Source organism: Bos javanicus, chromosome 23 (genome assembly GCF_032452875.1).
Source record: "Bos javanicus breed banteng chromosome 23, ARS-OSU_banteng_1.0, whole genome shotgun sequence".
Lineage (NCBI taxonomy): Eukaryota > Metazoa > Chordata > Mammalia > Artiodactyla > Bovidae > Bos > Bos javanicus.
This window is the reverse complement of record NC_083890.1, coordinates 51,889,540-51,910,207: the sequence shown is the minus strand read 5'-3', so window position 1 is coordinate 51,910,207 and position 20,668 is coordinate 51,889,540. Positions and strand designations below refer to the sequence as shown.

At 54.8% G+C, this 20,668-nt stretch overlaps 1 protein-coding gene across 2 annotated transcripts in view; it reads right to left on the bottom strand.

Annotated features, from left to right (window-relative positions):
- The window catches only part of GMDS (GDP-mannose 4,6-dehydratase), a 433,555-nt gene that overhangs the window by 40,818 nt on the left and 372,069 nt on the right, over positions 1 to 20,668 (bottom strand). The window contains exons 9-10 of one of the 2 annotated variants that reach the window (XM_061399005.1): positions 13,727 to 13,823; positions 8,470 to 8,614 (exon numbers count right to left, since the gene is read on the bottom strand). In XM_061399005.1, the coding sequence (XP_061254989.1) occupies positions 8,501 to 8,614; positions 13,727 to 13,823 (211 nt within the window). In that variant the 3' untranslated portion in view covers positions 8,470 to 8,500. The remainder of the gene's footprint in view (positions 1 to 8,469; positions 8,615 to 13,726; positions 13,824 to 20,668) is intronic. The other variant, XM_061399004.1, reaches the window with a different exon arrangement.

The window sequence follows — 20,668 nt, the reverse complement described above, 5'->3', positions numbered from 1 at the left end:
CGGAGACCTCTGGGCCTTGGGATGGCCTGGGCGGGGGTGAAGCTGCCCAGGGACATGCAAGCCTCCCGGGGGCCCTCTCCTGGTCCTCACGGGGGCCTGCTGGCACCGAGGCTCTGTCCTTCCCCCACCCACTCCACAGAGAAACAGCCCTGCCCGTGTGTGGAGGCACAGCTCAGGGTTTCTGATCTGTGTTTTGGGCACGTCACTGGGACAATGGCTTTGGGTGGGCAGGGCTGGGCCCAGTGTCACTTGAAACACAGCTTCTGGGCGGAAGAGTTTCCAGGTGCCTGTCAGAGGAAGAGGGAGAAAGAGGACTCTGGGGGCCGTGCTGTGACCAGGCCTCTTCCCAACTTCCAGGCCCTGACCTACTCTGATTCTCCCCGACTCCCAGGAACGGACCCTAGGACTGAGACCAGCACCCCCGAGGGGGAGGCTGGGGCGCTGACAGGCACGGGCACAGGGCTCCGGAGGCGGTCTGAGGACTTCCCGGGAGGATAATCGCGCAATTTACACTAATGGGCGTCTTTGATGGTGAGATGGCAACACACGTCACGCACGTAAATTTCACCCCCAGCAGTCGTGTGCAGTTTGGGACAATCATCCCTCAATTAGGACGCGGGACGGCGCTGAGTCGGGAAGACGATGACGGAGCCCAAGGTGCCATTCCAGCAGCAGCCTTCTCTTAGGACGCGGGACGGCGCTGAGTCAGGGGAGATGATGACGGAGCCCAAGGTGCCATTCCAGCAGCAGCCTTCTCTTTCAGCCTCTGCATGTCTGACCCCCGGGGGGTTCCTTGTGCTGTTTACTGTCCACAAATAAACTAAAACCTCTGCCGCTGGTTTATGTAAACAATACCTGTGAAAACCACAGCCTAACCTGCCGTCCCGTGAGGGCCAGGGCACAAAAACGTCACACAGACAGACAACGGAGCAGAAGTAATGACCGACAGTCAACTCAGGTTTCAAATAAACCATCACTGTAGGGTCTGTGACACAGACCACCAAGTGTAAGGGGATCAAAAATAAAGTCCAGCTGCCTGGAAAGATTATAAAGATGAAGAAGGAAGACAGAAAAGAGGCTGAATTACTTAAAAAGAAAAAAGAGCAATATCATGAAAAATGCAGACAAGGAAAGGAGAGTGTTTTCAGTAAGCAGTGGGTGGTTCCGTTTGGATTTCAGCAGAGGTTGGGGGCAGAATCACCTAAATATTACTTAACTGAGGAGAGGAGCAACTGAGTCAGAGGACTGACATCAACCTGAGCAGGTGTGCAAAGGCGTTTCTGCTGAAAGCCACAGCCACAGGGTCTGTGTGTGTGCTCAGTCACTCAGTCGTATCTGACTCTTTGTGACCCCATGGACTGCAGCCAGCCAGGCTCCTCTGTCTATGGGATTCTCCAGGCAAGAATACTGGGGTGGTTTGCCATTTCCTCCTCCAGGGGCTCTTCCTGACCCAGGGATCAAACCCAAGCCTCCTGCATCTCCTGTATTGGCAGGTGAATTCTTCACCACTGAGCCACCTGGGAAGCCCAGGATCTGTGTTTATTCCAGAGCAGTAAGGCTGTGAACATGAGGCTTCTCAGCACCCCGGCCTGGGTGTGAGGTGGCTGGGTGGGAGGAAGGTGATAGCACTGGACGCTCTCAATGGACAGGCAGCAGCTGTGCTTCACACTCAGCCAGACGTGACAGTGACGGCCTTTTGATAAATAAATAGAGAATCCACAATCAGAACGGGGCCTCAGCCCCTGCTGTCCCGGAGGGATGAGCGCCCTGCTCTCACAGGCAGGTTCCGGTGGAGCTGTCCTTACTCCCTCGGGATCGGCGAGGGGCGGCTGGGCCCACGTGGCGACGGGGCCAGGCTCTCACAGCCCACCCTGGGCTGTCTTCTCACGTGTCTTCCCAAGGCCTCCCTGAGCAGCGGGGGCGGACACGAGGCCAGAGTGGCAGCACCCACTGCATCTGCAGGGCAGCTGGGAGGGGCTGATTCACAAAGAGAGCGAGTCACAGCCACCAACCCGAGGACCGGCTCCACATCCATGGACACACAAACCACGTGCCCGGGGACAAGCCAGGGCAGGCTCCACGGCCACGGACGTGCACGCTGCGTCCACCGAGGGGCCAGGGCAGGCTGCACACCCCCGGACAAACACGCCACGTCCACAGGTGAGCAGACGTGTGGCAAGGGCTCCTCTCTCACCTCGGTGTGTGGCAACAGCACAAGGACCTCACAGGGAATCACAACTGTTCTTTCTAATCCACACGCTCGCTCTCTCTTCGTCTCGCTGTCGTCTGATCCATGAGTCCTTAGAATTCTGGTTTCTTCACTCTGTCATTGCAAGTTAACATTTTTAGCAAGAGAGCCATCTTCAGTGAGGCCACTCCTCTTCATCTGGGAAACACGGCATTAATAAGAACTGTGTCTGGGAACTTGCTTCAGAGAGTCTATCCAAAGCCCAGTCCAATGCATCTGACTGAAATTTTCATCAAAATTGGTCACAGAGAGGAAGACACTGCAAGCGGTCACCCCGCAGCGACTGGCCAGTGGTCAGATGACCTTGTCAAAGGGGGGCCTCAGAGGAAGAGGGACTCAGTGGGGCTTAAGGATGACATGGTTTTGAGGCTCACGACAGCAGGAACAGGATGGAAGAGAGTCCAAGTGCAGGGAGGAGAGGGCGAGGCGTGAGGGGAGGAGGGTTGAGCGCTGCCCGCTGGCAGAGCACTTGCTGTGGGGGTCTGGGAGGGCCCCAGGCGCCAGCGTCTCCACGTGGGAGGAAGTGGTCCCTGCTCCAGGACACCCTCTGGGCCTCTCTGTAAAGCCACAATCGCCCCCTTGATCTTGGCCCCCGCCTGCTGTCCCTCAGAAACACCGCACGTGCAGTCTGGCCCCGCCCACGGTGGCCCACATCTGTGTTCTCCGTGTTTTCAAGGGTGTGCATGATCAAACTTTCAACTGACAGCTAACTAGAATCTTCCATTTCTTCTTTCTCCTCAAAGTGATTAACAATGTGTTTCCCAAACAACAGAAAACGCTGTGACCCAGCAATTGTTCCACATGATCAACTCAGTGTTTTCTTCCAGAACACCCAGACCCTGAAGCCCCTGGAAGGAGCACAGCTCTGTGAACGCCGTGACTTTATTCAGGCTTCTGAGCCTGGAACCACAAGGGAACAAGTGTGTGCACTGTTTGATCAGCTGCAGGAGCGCAGCAGCCCATGCAGCTTCCAGGCTGGGAGTGGTGTCGGGCCCAAGATGTGCGCAGGGACCGGTTTCTGCAGGAGCGGGTGGGGCGGGTGACAGGAAGGTGGTGGATGGCTGCCCAGCATCTCCTGTGGCAGCTGACTTCCAGCCTGCCGGCAAGGCTGCAGTTCCGGGGGTGGCCGTGGAACACGCTGGGCCCCAGGGCCTGGCACGGAGAAGAAGAGAATCAGAGTAGAAACTCATCTTTCCCCAGGACCATCGGTCCAGAAGCAGTGTGGGCAGTGAAGCAGAGCGTGACTGTTTCCGCCCTAAGCCGTCGGGCAACAAAACCAGGCACACACTACAGGAAACCTCAGGAGCCGATGGCTCAGAGAAGCCTTTGAGATGGCCTCTGATAACTAATGACTCCACGGGCGTACACGACGATGCTGACGGTGATAATTAACCATGATGACAGTAATAAAAGCGATAACAGGTGGTGCGAAGCACCTTATACTTAGACGAGCCTTTCATCCTCAGGAACTAAACGCTCTGCATCCCGCCTCGCGGGCACATCAGTTTGAAAGTAGGTCTCTGCTCAACCCTGAAATTCAGTCTGCCAGGACTGGGGCTGGGCACTGCCTGCCAGCTCACGTCACCTCTTTGGCATCAGCCCTTTATCCCTCTGAAGAGTCTGGTCTCCTGGACCTTGGACACAAATGCTTCCTCAGCTGGGTTTCTAAGACTGACCTCCTGCACCCACAGATGCCTGCCTGCAGGGGACCAACTCTTGCTCACGACCCCCTCCTCTAAATGCCACTCAACGCTCCTCGTGCACATCAGGCCCCAAACCCCCCTCCACAGCAGGCCCCTAGGCCCAGCGCCAGCTCAAGGACCTGAAATCGTGCCAGAGCTCAGCGCCCTGCACCTGCCCCACGAACGGAGTGCCTGGGTCCTCGGGGAATCCCGATGGGGTGAGGTCCCCCTCCTGCACCGCACGCCCTCATGTGCTGCCTGTCCTGTGGCACCGATCCCACCTGCTCTGGCCCCGCGATCTCTGTTTGTGAAGTCCTGGCACCTGCCACTGTCCGGCTGCCACCTCCCAGTCCAGCGAGCACCTCGCTGGCCTGCTCTGGACCAGCTTCCACTCCATCCCCTTGTCTACGGCCGAAGACCCTGCTTCATCTGCCTGGACATTCCTCATGGGCGGCGAGGACTCGCTTCCACGGCAGGGATCCAGTGAGCGTGGCTTCAGGATGAAACCTCTAAGGCCTCAGTCGGACAGAGACAGTCCACTCTACATGTGCTGCTACGTCTTCTGAGAAGCTGAAGGTGTGGATGTGGCGAGTGCACTAAGGGATCCCTATCATATAAGATCAGATCAGATCAGTCGCTCAGTCGTGTCTGACTCTTTGCGACCCCATGAATCGCAGCACACCAGGCCTCCCTGTCCATCACCAACTCCCGGAGTTCACTCAGACTCACGTCCATCAAGTCAGTGATGCCATCCAGCCATCTCATCCTCTGTCGTCCCCTTCTCCTCCTGCCCCCAATCCCTCCCAGCATCAGAGTCTTTTCCAATGAGTCAACTCTTCGCATGAGGTGGCCAAAGTACTGGAGTTTCAGCTTTAGCACCATTCCTTCCAAAGAAATCCCAGGACTGATCTCCTTCAGAATGGACTGGTTGGATCTCCTTGCAGTCCAAGGGACTCTCAAGAGTCTTCTCCAACACCACAGTTCAAAAGCATTAATTCTTCGGCGCTCAGCCTTCTTCACAGTCCAACTCTCACATCCATACATGACCACAGGAAAAACCATAGCCTTGACTAGACGAACCTTTGTTGGCAAAGTAATGTCTCTGCTTTTGAATATCCTATCTAGGTTGGTCATAACCTTCCTTCCAAGGAGTAAGCGTCTTTTAATTTCATGGCTGCAGTCACCATCTGTAGTGATTTTGGAGCCCAGAAAAACAAAGTCTGACATTGTTTCCACTGTTTCCCCATCTATATCCCATGAAGTGATGGGACTGGATGCCATGATCTTTGTTTTCTGAATGTTGAGCTTTAAGCCAACTTTTTCACTGTCCTCTTTTACTTTCATCAAGAGGCTTTTGAGTTCCTCTTCACTTTCTGCCATAAGGGTGGTGTCATCTGCATATCTGAGGTTACTGATATTTCTCCTGGCAATCTTGATTCCAGTTTGTGTTTCTTCCAGTCCAGCGTTTCTCATGATGTACTCTGCATAGAAGTTAAATAAACAGGGTGACAATATACAGCCTTGACCAACTCCTTTTCCTATTTGGAACCAGTCTGTTGTTCCATGTCCAGTTCTAACTGTTGCTTCCTGACCTGCATACAAATTTCTCAAGAGGCAGATCAGGTGGTCTGGTATTCCCATCTCTTTCAGAATTTTCCACAGTTTATTGTGATCCACACAGTCAAAGGCTTTGGCATAGTCAATAAAACAGAAATAGATGTTTTTCTGGAACTCTCTTGCTTTTTCTATGATCCAGTGGATGTTGGCAATTTGATCTCTGGTTCCTCTGCCTTTTCTAAAACCAGCTTGAATATCAGGAAGTTCACGATTCACATATTGCTGAAGCCTGGCTTGGAGAATTTTGAGCATTACTTTACTAGCGTGTGAGATGAGTGCAATTATGCGGTGGTTTGAGCATTCTTTGGCATTGCCTTTCTTTGGGATTGGAATGAAAGCTGACCTTTTCCAGTCCTGTGGTCACTGCTGAGTTTTCCAAATTTGCTGGCATATTGAGTGCAGCACTTTCACAGCACCATCTTTCAGGATTTGGAATAGCTCAACTGGAACTCCATCACCTCCACTAGCTTTGTTCGTAGTGATGCTTTCTAAGGCCCACTTGACTTCACATTCCAGGATGTCTGGCTCTAGGCCAGTGATCACACCATCGTGATTATCTGGGTCGTGAAGATCTTTTTTGTACAGTTCTTCTATGTATTCTTGCCACCTCTTCTTAATATCTTCTGCTTCTGTTAGGTCCATACCATTTCTGTCCTTTATCGAGCTCATCTTTGCATGAAATGTTCCTTTGGTATCTCTGATTTTCTTGACGAGATCCCTAGTCTTTCCCATTCTGTTGTTTTCCTCTATTTCTTTGCATTGATCGCTGAGGAAGGCTTTCTTATCTCTTCTTGCCATTCTTTGGAACTCTGCATTCAGATGTTTATGTCTTTCCTTTTCTCCTTTGCTTTTCACTTCTCTTCTTTTCACAGCTATTTGTAAGGCCTCCCCAGACAGCCATTTTGCTTTTTGCATTTCTTTTCCATGGGAATGGTCTTGATCCCTGTCTCCTGTACAATGTCACGAACCTCATTCCATAGTTCATCAGGCACTCTATCTATCAGATCTAGGCCCTTAAATCTATTTCTCACTTCCACTGTATAATCATAAGGGATTTGATTTAGGTCATACCTGAATGGTCTAGTGGTTTTCCCTACTTTCTTCACTTTCAGTCTGAATTTGGCAATAAGGAGTTCATGGTCTGAGCCACAGTCAGCTCCTGGTCTTGTTTTTGCTGACTGTATAGAGCTTCTCCATCTTTGGCTGCAAAGAATATAATCAATCTGATTTTGGTGTTGACCATCTGGTGATGTCCATGTATAGAGTCTTCTCTTGTGTTGTTGGAAGAGGGTGTTTGTTATGATCAGTGCATTTTCTTGGCAAAACTCTATTAGTCTTTGCCCTGCTTCATTCTGTACTCCAAGGCCAAATTTGCCTGTTACTCCAGGTGTTTCTTGACTTCCTACTTTTGCATTCCAGTCCCCTATAATGAAAAGGACATCTTTTTTGGGTGTTAGTTCTAAAAGGTCTTGTAGGTCTTCATAAAACCATTCAACTTCAGCTTCTTCAGCGTTACTGGTTGGGGCATAGACTTGGATTACTGTGATAGTGAACGGTTTGCCCTGAAGACAAACAGAGAGCATTCTGTTGTTTTTGAGATTGCATCCAAGTACTGCATTTCAGACTCTTTTGTTAACCATGATGGCCACTCCATTTCTTCTGAGGGATTCCTGCCCACAGTCGTAGATATAATGGTCATCTGAGTTAAATTCACCCATTCCAGTCCATTTGAGTTCGCTGATTCCTAGAATGTCGACATTCACTCTTGCCATCTCGTGTTTGACCACTTCCAATTTGCCTTGATTCATGGACCTGACATTCCAGGTTCCTATGCAATATTGCTCTTTACAGCATCGGACCTTGCTTCTATCACCAGTCACATCCACAGCTGGGTATTGTTTTTGCTTCGGCTCCATCCCTTCATTCTTTCTGGAGTTATTTCTCCACTGATCTCCAGTAGCATGTTGGGCATCTACTGACCTGGGGAATTTCTCTTTCAGTATCCTATCATTTTGCCTTTTCATACTGTTCATGGGGTTCTCAAGGCGAGAATACTGGAGTGGTTTGCCATTCCCTTCCCCAGTGGACTGCATTCTGTCAGATCTCTCCACCATGACTCGCCCATCTTGGGTTGCCCCACGGGCATGGCTTAGTTTCATTGAGTTAGACAAGGCTGTGGTCCTAGTGTGATTAGATTGACTAGTTTTCTGTGAGTATGGTTTCAGTGTGTTTGCCCTCTGATGGCCTCTTGCAACATCTACCGTCTTACTTGGGTTTCTCTTACCTTGGGCGTGCGGTATCTCTTCACGGCTGCTCCAGCAAAGCGCAGCCATTGCTCCTTACCTTGGACGAGGGGTATCTCCTCACTGCCGCCCTTCCTGACCTTCAACGTGGGATAGCTCCTCTAGGCCCTCTTGCGCCCTCACAGCCACGGCTCCTTGGACGTGGGGTTGGTCCTCCCGGCCGCCGCCCCTGGCCTCAGGCCGAGGTCAGGGGCGGCGGTCGGGAGAAGATACCCCATGCCCCAAGCCCGAGGCCAGGGGCGACGGGTAGGAGGAGCTACCCCACGCCCCTAAGCCTGAGGGATCCCTATAGTGAACCCTAAAAGCTGCAGAGCCTCTCAGCGGCTGGGTGCTGACCTGTTCCTTAGTTTAGGCGTTCTTACACCAGGTTTAGGAGGCGGACACTTCTGACTTACCTGGGAAACCTGTCATGCGTTAGGAATGTGCAGACCAGCATTCCTAATGCAGGTTGATCATTCGTTACACCAATAGGGGTTCCTCTAAAATCTGTACCTTCTTCCCCCCAAAGCTGAATGGCACCGTTCTGATCCAGGTCTAATCATGAACCCTTCAAGGAGCAACAGGAGGAAGTCGGGGGCACTGTGGTCGGGACACAACTACTATTTCATTAGATACAAACACTCTTGAGGGGTGGGCAGCCAGGGAGGAGCTCAGGCTTTAGGAGGAGTGTCCTGCCCGGGGGTCCTGCACGGAGGAGGCCAGGCGGCAGTCCGGCTGAGACTCGAGTGCAGACAGCGAGGTGCACGGCCCTCGTGGGTCCGTCCCTGGAAGGAGAGGGGCAGAGGGGCAGCGCAGTTAAGGAGGGACACAAAGCTTAGGGGGCGGAGCCTGGGAGGGCGGAGCCTGGGAGGGCGGCTTAAGTACGTAAACAGTGGTTCCGAGACATGAACTCCTTATAAACACGAGTGGTGAGAAGGTCAGGGAGTAATTACAAAGAGGAAGCTCCGTCCGAAGCGACGCACTGCTGACAGCATCCACGCCACTGCACCTGGCGGTTACGAGAGGGCGGACACTGAGCCGGGAGCCCAGCAGCTCCTCTTCTGGTCCTGGCAGAGACGGGGCTCGCCCTTCGTCCGCCAGGCCAGCTTCCTCTTCCCCGGCCCCACAAAGGGCAGGAGGGCGGCAGTGGGGGATGAGGGCCCTGGGGGTCAGAGGACCAGGACTGAGCGATGGGGGGCCTCCAGGGGGGCTGGGGAAGACGGAGCCACGGGGAAGGCAGGGTCCCGCTTCCTGCCGGGGCGGGAGCACAGACTCGGGGAAGAGGGGCCTTTTCAAGACCCCCGCTGCGGCCTGGGGTGGCTCTGGGCGAAGGTCTAACTGGTATTTATACAAGTCCTCTGATGACAGATCAGATTCCTGAGGTCTGGAAAGTGTTACCCTGCATTATTCTAAACAGGGCTACGAGATAGAACAAGCAATTATGGGCCATTTAACTTAACATCATTTACAGAAAAATATTAGGAAAAGTTTGCAGAGGGGACAACTCGACAAGCGTGTGGTAATTTGATTAGAAACAGGCCACATGTTTCTGCTGAAGGAAGGTGTTGTTTTAACTGGCTTTGCCTTCTTTGAAGTTACTGCTTTCCCAGATCTAGATTTTAACTCAGGACTTTTTTCTAATATCTATAAAGAATGGGAATAACATAATGTATCTAGGTAAAGAAAGCAAAAGCCAGTCACAGTGGCGGATGTTGGAAATACCACATCAAGAAAAGTCCATGTTAGAGACAAACAGGACAGGGAGGAAAATCCAGCTCCATCGTCAGTGGGGTTTAAAGATATTTTTTCATGAAAAATAGGTGCTTTCAAATTTGGTCTGTGAATGCATTTCCCATGACATTTCTTAAAGTGCTCTCCAGAAAAAAAAAAAAAAGGCAGTTTTTGGTTTGTTTGTTTCACTGAAAAAAAGAAAATCTTAGCTTTTCTTTAAGTGAACTGACCATTTGGTGTGATTAACAATTGCCACGTTGGGATGAATACTTCTTAATCCAATCTTTGTGAGTTTCCTAAGTTAAAAATTTTCAGACAAAAAGAAAACATCTTTGTTATTATTTTAAATTAAGTAATAAATCAATGTTAATTTTCTCATATTTACATGATAATTCTATATCCCTGAATCGCTATTGAATTTTCAGAGACAGGGTCAGAAAGGATAAAAATCAAAATAAATAAAGAATAAAGAAATCAAAGCACATAGTAAAACGTTTGCTAGAGGCCTTGATTGTATCATGTCACTGACTTGTTAGCAGTTAACATGCACAATCCTTCAGCAATGTCAGTCTGTCTTTCAAAAGGCAGTCGGCTTGAGTAACTGACCTGTTATTCCCACCTACACTCCCCATGGCGATGGGGTGTGTGTGTCGTCCATGCTCGATTCTTAGGGTCTAACACAGGGTTTGGCAAATATTTGCTGAAAGAATGACTAACACTAACAGCATCAGTGCTGGGTGTTGTGCTGGGCACCACTGTTCTAATGGGCGGTTTGTGGAACTGATTATTACTTCCACAACAATTCTTTGAAAGAAGCTTGACGATTAACTCCATTTTTAAAGACAGGCAGACAGACCCACGGAGGAGTAGCAGGCTCGAGGTCGCCTGTCCGTGATGGGCAGTTTCTGAACTCAGGCCGCCTCGCCTGCAGCCCAACACTGCTTCTTCCGGGCCACGGACGCCAGGGCTCCGCGTAGCATGCACCCAGAGAGACCAGCAGAGGAGGGGAGCCCAGTCTTCACAGGGCGGTCATCAACCCTGGGAAATGTAAAGCCCAGTTTCCAGAATCAAGTTCACCACCCGAGGCAAACAACTAAACATTCAGGGGAAGCCCAGAGAGACCCAGAACAGGACTCCGCTCAGCTCTAAGTGGACGCCAGCATCCTGAGCTCAGACACACACTTTCAGGACTTCCATGCAGAGCGGGAGCGGGACCAAGGAGCCCACCGCGGTGAGATCAACAGGGGAAGGTCCCCGGCTGGGAGTTCTGCTCCACACAGAACTGCTGGTGGGCTCCCTGGGGCTCATGCTGGGCTCTGCTGGGTAAACAGCCTTCCTTGGTCTGAATCTTATTCACAAAACGACACAAATCTGTGCCTCCCGTTAGTCTTCCTTGCGGACGCTGCTGTTCTGGGGCCTGCTGTGTCCTGACAGCCTGCCCCCATGTTTCCTGTCTGGCATTTCCCCCTGGCAGTCTCTCTGGAAGCAATGGACCCTAAGATGATCTAGTTCTGCGGTTAGCTCTGAGGTGTGTGAGGTGCTGAAGACACAGGACAAAGTGGCCAGGGGAAGGAGCTTTTCTAGAACCTGAGGAGGGAGGAGCCTGTGGCCCCCGAAGATGGACCTGACCACAGACAAGGCAGGCCACCGCCGGCCCCGGGGGGCTCCACGGCCCCCACGCCCAGTGCTTCTCAGGCCTCGTCCCAGCGACCCCCCCGGCTGCTGGTCAGGGCCCAGACCCAAGTGCAAGCTCGCGCCGCGGCTCTGGGTCTGGTCCCCTTTCACCTGGAGGAACACTGCGCCCGGGGCAGCTCTGCCTCAGCCTGTCAGACTGCTCGGTTCTGGGAAAGCTGCTGTGCTGAGGAATGAGGTGAAAAGTTGAGCCTCACTGCACATGCCCCACGGAGCCCTGAGTGGGGCGGGGAGGACAGGCTCCCGCAGCAGTCACGGGGGCCTGGGGGCGACAGATGGGCGAGAGGAGCCCACGGAGCCTGGTGGCGCCCTCAGGCTCAGACGCCCTCTGTGGACAGACCTGCAGAGCAGGTACCACCACGGCGTCCGCGGGAACAAAAGGACGGACTGACGCGGAGCTTCGGCAGGAAAGATGGCCCACGGGGGCTTCGAAAACCGACTCGTGAGCCCTAGGCTCCTCTGCTCTCTCATGCCATGTCCCCACCAAGCCCCAGGGTCCCCAGGTGAGGCTGACAGCCAAGCTGCTGGTAACGGCCTCCTGGCTTCGGAAAGAAGGCCCAGGGTGACGGTGTCACAGGCGGAGGGCTGGCCCCGTCCACTCCCACTGTGAGATGACAACTCTCGTCGCAAGCTGGGACACAGGCTGCCCGTTTAGGCTCCAGAGATACGCCAGCCTGCGGCGTCTCTGGGCCCGGGGGTGGGGGGCGGCGGGTGTGGGCTCCAGGGCAGGGCCCCCTGCTGCGTCAGCAGGGCTGCCCCGGCCCCTCCCGGCGCACATCCCCTGCCGGCACACCCACTCCCGGCACAGCGCGCCATTGTTCGCCGCCGTCAGAGGCCGCCCCGCCCGGCCGGACAGCCCTGCACACTTCCTCTCCTCGCTGTCCCGCCCAAGTGGACGGCAACGCCGCCTCTCCTTTGTCTGAAACAAGACCGTCTGACGGGTGATCACCGGAGACACGTTCACTTTCAATCTTCCTTCGCGGGGCTTTCCTGACCTCAGAAAGGTGGCGCGGCAGGCAGGAATTTGGTTCAAAACACAGGTCGAACAGGTTCCAGGGTAACGTGTTCACAGTTAACACACATTTCATTTGGGAACCACCACATTTGAACACCTCTCTCAAGACGCTGCTTTCTATCACCCCAGATCCGTCCCTTTAAAACACTGAGTTTCGGCCTGAGTGAAGGTGGCCCATGTTTAAGTGGCAACACCCAGCCAGGAATTCTTAGACAGTGGGGGAAGCGGGGCGCTGCGCCCTGACACCAACCAGCTGCTTCTCCAGACAGGAGCCCCTGCACGCAGGGACCACACACCATCCACCCACCCACCCACCAACCGGCACCGACGCTGAGTTTACAGGAGCCCCTGCACGCAGGGACCACGCACCATCCACCCACCCACCCGCCAACCGGCACCGACGCCGAGTTTACAGGAGCCCCTGCACGCAGGGACCACGCACCATCCACCCACCCACCCGCCAACCGGCACCGACGCCGAGTTTACAGGAACCCCTACGCGCAGGGACCACGCACCATCCACCCACCCACCCACCAACCGGCACCGACGCCGAGTTTACAGGAGCCCCTGCACGCAGAGACCACGCACTATCCACCCACCCACCCACCAACCGGCACCGACGCCGAGTTTGTTATCGTCTGAGATAGGAAGAGAGTCCTCCTCAAAGAGTTCACAGTTTGGAGAAAAACATGTTAAGAAATGAGTTTAACAAGCTGTTATACATGTTATAATATGGTATGTAGAGCGTATACTGTAGATCCAAGAGAAAAAATTGGAAGCTCAGTGATGGTTAGTACACTGGCCAGAAAAGGCTTCACACCCACGACTATACTTGAGCTGAGGCTCAAAAAGGCTCACACGGCTCAGGTTTGTGTGTGCACGTGTGTGTGACTGTGTGTGCATGTGTGTGTATGTGAGTGCACGTGTGTGACAGTGTGAATACATGTGGTTGTGTGCATCTGTTCATGCGAGTGTTTGAGTACATGTGTATGCAAGTGAGTGCATGTGTATGTGACTCAGTACATTTGACTGTGTGTGTGAGTGCATGCATGTGCATATGAGTGTGTGTGAGAGTGCATGTGAGTGTGTTTGTGAACGTGTGCGGGTGCGTGTGCACTGGGGCCTCCAGACCCTGCAGGTCACCGGGCACTGGGAAGGCGGACATCCCGCAGGTTCTAGGACTCAGCCATCAAGCAGGCCTAACCTTGACGGGCCTGCCTTTGACCGGAGTCTCCATTTCTGAAACCAACCCTTCCCTGGGTATGAGCTACCCCTGCTCTCCTTTATACAGCAGTGCATCCTGTGCCAAGAATAGCACCCCAAATTCGCCTCCTAGGGCTCTGGTCTGGGTAAGGCGCTAGGGTGGCAGACTGCCCAGCGCGGGGCTGGGCAGCCTGGCCGTGGCGTCCAGGGACGACCTCCCAGGAGTGGCCAGTGAAGACACGGCCGAGAGTCTTACCACTTCAGTGGGCCGGTAGTACTTGAGGTCCACAGTCACGTGAATTTTGCCGGTCTCTTTACATCTGCCCACTTCGTTTTCATTCTTCCCTTCCCACCTGGAAAGGAGATAAAGACTTAGTCATCAGCACCTGGTTGCTTGGGAGCACTGGCCAGGGTGCCCGGCGGAGCATGGAAGCGCGTTAACTCAGGAGCGCAGGCCAACGCTAACCCGCAGCCTTAGGGCCTTCCCAGATCCATTTCAAAAGTCAGGGCTTGCCCCGCCTCGTTAGAGACAATCAGAAGTGAGACCTCAGTGAAGAGATTAGCCAGAATAAGGAATTCAGCAATTTTCAGGGCTCTCAAAGACTGTGCTTCTTTAGACTATCCTTGATAAAGTCAATTATTATGAAGTAATCGCTTCTGTCTCCCCCGCCCCCCCCCTTCTTTTTTTTGAGTTTTAGGTGTATTTATTGTAATTTTAACGCATTCCAATTTGGAACAAATTTCATGTCCTAATTAACTGTTCACATCATCCCGGTATTACATACCAGTCACCTTGCTGTACCCAGGCAGCCACAGGCCCCAGTGACAAATCCCAGGTGACTAAACCTCCAAAAACTGTAACGACTCGGTCACTTCCTGCTAAGAAAGGGTCTGCCAGCCTCTCCTCCTCTTACTCAGCCGCGAGGCTCTGTGGACTCGTTTTCCTCTGTAAACACCCACAGTCACCCACCCTTCAGGGTCCCAGGCACAGCCCCCACTGTCACGAGTCCAGGAGGCAAGTGTACGCGTTTCAACATTGGCTTCTCGCTGGAGTTCCATTTTACATTCTCACTTTTACAGAAACAAAGACTCTGGCTTAGAGCTGACCTCTGCATTTCCACAAACCAATACTCAAACAACAAAAACATACTATATAATTTTAATTATTTTCACAAATGAAACTTTTTGGCAAAGAAGGGAATACGTTGCAGGGTAACGTTTGACTCCAATACTTGATCTCAGATCTTTGCTCTATCGGCGGGCAAAGAGTCCTATTACAGGGCAGTCCTGTGCCCCCGACCAGCCACAGGGGGCTTGGAGGGAAGACCAGAGTATCACACTGGCCACTGGGCCACGCGCATTATAGGTGTCGTTGAAGATGGACAGCAAACGTTGATCGCAGTTGTATTCTGGACAGAGGTCGGGTATCAGAGACATAAAGCGGCATCACAAGCTTTATTTCTGATCGACCATCCGGAGATTCTGTGTTTAAATCACTTTCTGACAGCACGGGGATCACATTTCATCGTTGGAGAAATAATCAGTTTGTGAGTACGCTGGGCTTGCCCACAGACTAAAGGCAAATATGAAAAACATCCCACAACACACAGAGAGTTACAGCAGATTATGTTGAACGAACTGGCATTTTCCATGAATTTTCTATTGATTAACTGACTCAAGAAAGGGTGTTTGGCTATTTACTTATTTGGTTTATTTTCTTACCCTTGCCTAGACTTACTTGGCAGGCTCAGAGCTAAGCCTTTGGAACACTCACCTGGACATGCTTTAGCCTAAAGGTGCCGTGAGAGGGGAAGCCTGGGACCCCAGGTGGTTGGAGACCAAGCCTCAGCCCTCAGCCAGCGTCCACAGCACGGGAGGGCAGCTGCAGACCAAGCCTCAGCCAGCGTCCACAGCACGGGAGGGCAGCTGGTGAAGTCAAGGTTCCCAAAGATCGCCTATGTAGCTCTAAAGGCGTCGTTTCCGCGGGCCCTCTCTGTGGGAGCGTTTCTAGTCAACGAAAGGACAGTTGTTCCTCACGAGCATGTTTTAGTTTTATTTTTGTTCACATTTCACACTTGCAAAGAGAAGCAAGCTCACATTCCTTCCTGACGCATCTCAGCAAGTGCTCACCCACACGTAACGTGCACGGGCCACGCTCAAGCGGGAACATGGGCACGCACGACACCACCCCCGCGTGTCTGGACCAGGGGCTGGGGGACTTTTTCTACAGAGCTAGAAACGGACTGTCTCAGACTTTGCCATAAGCTAAGGCTCTGGTACATATTATTCCTTCTTCTCTTTCCCAATACCATCTTTTTTTTTTTTTTTTAAACTACCATTTAGAACAGTAGAAACATCCTTGGAGAACAGGAGAACACAGGCCTTGCTGGGGTTCTGGCATGCAGACCAGTCGTCCGCCGGGTCCAGGGGACGAGTCAGGGACACATCCTCAGCCTCAGCCCTGGGAGGGCATCCGGTTCCGTCCACACCGGCGGGCCAACAGCAGGCTTAGGGTGACCTTCCCCGACAACATGGGCTCGCTGGGCGAGGTGTGGTCCTGGGCCAACATCAGCACTTGTTGCAGCAGCTGAAGTGGGAGCAGCTGGGGAAGGGCCTGCCTGGCAGAACCGAGCAGGCACCTCGGGCGCCTGCAGGGTGAGCTGCCCACACGGAGGTCTCCTCTGCCCCACGCTGCCGGCCGGCCTGGAGGGGCGTCCGTGGCCACGGCTAGGAGCGAAGGGCTCAGAGCAGGACGGAGCCACAGAGCCACTTTCTGGTCTGCTCCAGGCAGAGGCAGAAGCTTCGGCCAAAGGCCAGGAAGCCTTGGGTTGCAACAGTACACGGAGCGCAGCATTCACCAGCGAGACGCAAGGGCAGACCCGCCCTAACAGGTGACTCTGCGCAGAGCGGGCCTGTGCGCGGCTGGTGGGGAGTGAGGATCCCGCTGCTCGGCAGGAGCGCATCCTGCTCACTGGGATGGCGCTCACCATGTGGGATCCCGCAGACTTGAACGGTGAGGTCAACTGCTGGCTCCTAAGGAGTGCTAAGAGCCCAAGACAGCACTGAGAACAGATCTGAGCGCCACATGGCGAGACGAGGGGCAGCTCACACCTCCCTACCCAGGAGCCCCTCTGAGGAGCAGGCGGGGTGAAGCGAGCAGGGACCCCCAGAACCTACAGGGGTCCCTGCAGGAAGCGCTGCTGGAGCGGGGTGGGTGGGGCCAGGAGGTCGGCAGCAGAGGCCCCGGGTGGCTTGGGAGAGGCAGCAGCTCTGGACGGGAGGCTGGCTGCACCCTCTTCTCCTCCTTCCCGACCCACCTGCAGACATGGGTCAGTCTACAAGGGCTGGACCGCGGAGAGAAGAGATGACCTGCATCAAGCAGACAGACGAGCATGAAGGACGGGGGAGGAGCCCCGAAAACAGGCTCACGAGTGGGCAGTGGGTAGGTGGAGCCGGGCAGCCCCAGGTGCTCAGGACGGAGGGGCTCGGTTCCTCCAGAAGCAGGCTGGGGCCCAGACCCCCGGGGCCACATTACCAGGCGGCAGGCTCAGCATTCCTGTGATGGTGGCAGGAGGGACGGCCCTGCGCCCCCGAGGCGGGGTCCCCACGCAGAGAGCACATAGGTGGGCTGTACCTGAGCTCTGGGCACCTTTGGCCCCCAGGGGGTGTGGGGGTCAGGGTACCTCTTTCTAGGAGTGAGGTGGAGGTCAGGCTGGCCCCTTCTGGCGGGGAGGCTAGGGACACCCTCTGGGCTCCATTCTCCAAGCAAACAGCCCTTCAGAGCCCCCAGAGTGACCAGGAGCCCCTGAGCTCTAGGTCCTAGAAACCCCAACCAGCTTTTAGGCCCCCACTTTCAAATATGAGCCAAACACTAAGGCTTGCCAGACACGTGAGGAAAACCACACATATGGAGACAAGAGATCACAAGAGGCAAACTGAAACAGAGCAACTTGGAGGCGACAGAACAAGCGGGAGGTAAGTGACAGGAGAACAGACGGACAGGTTCCAGGCGCCCCCGAGAAGAGCCGCACAGTGACACGGTCCCAGGGGGCAAAAATAAGACACTGTATAAAATAAGGACGATTTGAAAACAAAAGATGCAGGGATTGGAAAAAATCCAGAAGAATTCAAGAAAAGATTTTGAAGACAAAATTGAGGTAATTTCTCAGAAAGTAGAGCAAAAAGACATAGTTATGAAAAAGGAAGATAAAATCAGAAGATGGCCTCAAGAGGTCAGTATAATAGGATTTTCAGAAAGAGAGTGAAGGAAATAATTGTCTTCATATAAATGAAGAAAATGGATCAGAGCAGAAGAACAGACATTTCCAGACAGAAAGGGCCCCACCGAGTACCCAGACGCCAGGTGGGACTAGCGGCCCACGGCACGGGGTTTCAGAACATGGGACAGGGTCGGGAGTGGGGCTCGGCCTCTGGAAGCAGTGCCTTCCAAGTCCTGAAAGAAGGCTGTTTCCAACCAAGAAATGAACGCCGGCCCCTCATTCATGCCGACGACAGAAGAGACATGCTTTCAGATGCTCTGGTCTCAGGAAACCAAACCACGAGGTTTTAAAAAGATGTCGGAAAACAGGGGCTGCCAAGTGTCCACCTGTCCAGGCGGGGTCAGGTGACAAGGTGGCAGAGGGGCCGCTCCAGGCGACACGCCCGGGGGAGCCCGGGGCTGATGGGGCAGGCGAGGGACGGTCCTACGGGAAACGGGGCAAATGCAGAGAAACACGACTGTCGGTCTACGACGAGTGGGTGCCAGGGGCCCCTGGAGCGCACACGGGGTCCGTCCTGACGCTGCGACGTGTCTGTCACGGCTCTGAGAGATGGGGGGGGCGGAGCGCGGGATGCGGGGTGCAAGGGACGGAGCCTCGTCCTGAGCAACAGGCCAGGACAGAAGCCGCAAGTGGAGCAGAGCACAGCCTGGAGTCACAGAAGGGAAAGGCCAGTGACGCGGTGGACGGGCTCCCAGGAAGAGGTGGCAGACACGGGCAGGGCGGAGGCAGACCCCAGACGGCCCAGGCTGGATGGGCTCCCGGGGGCACGGAGAGCAAGCGAAGGGTGGGCCGGGCGGGGACGCTGCGCGAGGAGAGCTGGGCCCTGCGCCTCTGCGAGCCGGCACGGGAGGAAGGGCCTCTCGGTGGGAGGACTGGGACGGCCTCGATGCTGGGGAAGGAGCTGAAGGCAGAGGAGGCAGGGTGGTCTGTGCGCACGGAGGCGGCAGCTGGAGCCTCTGGTCCGTGGAGCGTCCGTGCCAGACGCGGACGGGGGAAGCGGGACTCCGGAGGGCTTCGGGGCGCGAAGGGGGCTCCCAGGGCCCTTGCAGAGTCTCCCCTCCACCCCTCAGCCAGGGTCACTGCCACTGACTCTGGCTCCCGCTGCCACGCCTTGTGAACCAATAACCAACCACAACACAAGGGCTAAACTTTAACCCTCGTGCCTGGGTTCCGGAAGAGGGCTGCCATGGGACTCATCCCCGGGGCTTCCACACCAGGCTGGGTGTGGCACCCAGGCGCACAGTCTGCGGCCTGCATGGGGGGAGGCGTCTGGGGGCTGAGTGGGGAGCGGAGGCCACTGGGGAACGTGAGAGGAGAGCGAGCAGCTTCCCCTCCGTCCCCTCCCCCACTGCAGGCGTCCTCTGCCAGGGGGCGGGGGTAATTATCAGCATCTCCTCTGCATCCCTCATCACCAGCATCACTCAGCTCAGTTCAGTCTCAGTCGAGTCCAACTCTTTGTGACCCCATGGTCTGCAGCACCCCAGGCCTCCCTGTCCATCACCAACTCCCGGAGTCCACTCAAACTCTTGTCCGTCGAGTCGGTGATGCCATCCAACCATCTCATCCTCTGTCGTCCCCTCTCCTCCTGCCCCCAATCCTTCCCAGCATCAGGGTCTTTTCCAATGAGTCAGCTCTTCACATCAAGTGGCCAAAGTATTGGGGCTTCAGCTTCAGCATCAGTCCTTCCAATGAGTATTCAGGACTGATCTCCTTTGGGATGGACTGGTTGGATCTCCTTGCGTTGAAGGAACTCTCACGAGTATCACTGGCATCTATTAAATGGAGAACAGTCTCCTTTCACACTGTCCTCTGTCAGCTTCACCTGCAGGACCTCTGACGGGGGTGATTAGTTCCATGGACAGGGCCCGTGTGGTCCATTCGAGGCCGAATGAGGTGGCTCAAGAGATGAAGTGAGAGAGACTAGGGGCAGCCCCCGCAGCGTGAGCCGAGAGCGGAGGAACACTCAGACCCCCGGAGGCCTCGCTGTGCGCCGCGGGCACCTGCGCCGAGGAAGCACCTGGGCAGCGGCCTGATGGGCAGGTGGGTGGTGATCGGGAGGGGAGAGCCTTGAGCCCCTGGGCGTCCCCAGCAGCTCCTCCGCTCCCGGCCGAGATTGCTCGTCTGCCCCCCACCCCCTTGTCCTCGCCACGGGCCCTGCGTGCCGGGCACTGAGCTGAGCCGGGGCTGAGGGCCCAGGTCTCTGTCCTCCAGGGGCCTCTAGCCTGGCGGCCACACAGGGCAGCGAAAGAGCGGCGGGGTCAGAGGACCAGGCGGCACCCGGCAGGAGCAGCCACGGCCGGGCAGGGCCCTGGGAAGGTCTCCTAGCCGAGACCCCGCAGACAGGCGTGGAGCCCCGGTCCTCGCCCCTCCCCACCACTGCCCACCTGCCCGGAGCAGCCAGGCTGGTCCCGGCCACGGCTGGGTGACTGAGCGGCCTCCGCGCCGGTTCTCAGGCCTCTCCACCACATGGGGGCCTCCTCCTCAGAGCTCCCAGCCTCGTCTCCAGCGTCGACTCCACCTCCCTGCCGACAGCACTCCAATCTCGGTCACGCGGCTGTTACTTCGGAAGTGATGATACAACAGGCTTGCGTGATACCCACATCTGTTTGCATAGATTTGTAAATAATGGCTTCTCCTTATCACTGCATTAAAGCCTGCGCTTCTCAAGGGCAAGCAACGGTCTTGGTTATTTTGGGTGAGTTTGGCTCTGAGAGTAAAAAGGAAGAAGAAAACATGCTGGGAGCACGTGGGTGGAGCACCTGCTCTGTGTTCAGGTCAAAGCCCGTTTCATCAGGTAACTTACAGAGGCAGCAGTCACTCTGAGATCTGATGGATCCCTAGTTAAAGAAAGTAACTGACCTGCTATCCAGAGGATTGCATCAACCGTCCGTGAGAGTTAGCGAGGGCTGCCCCGGCCT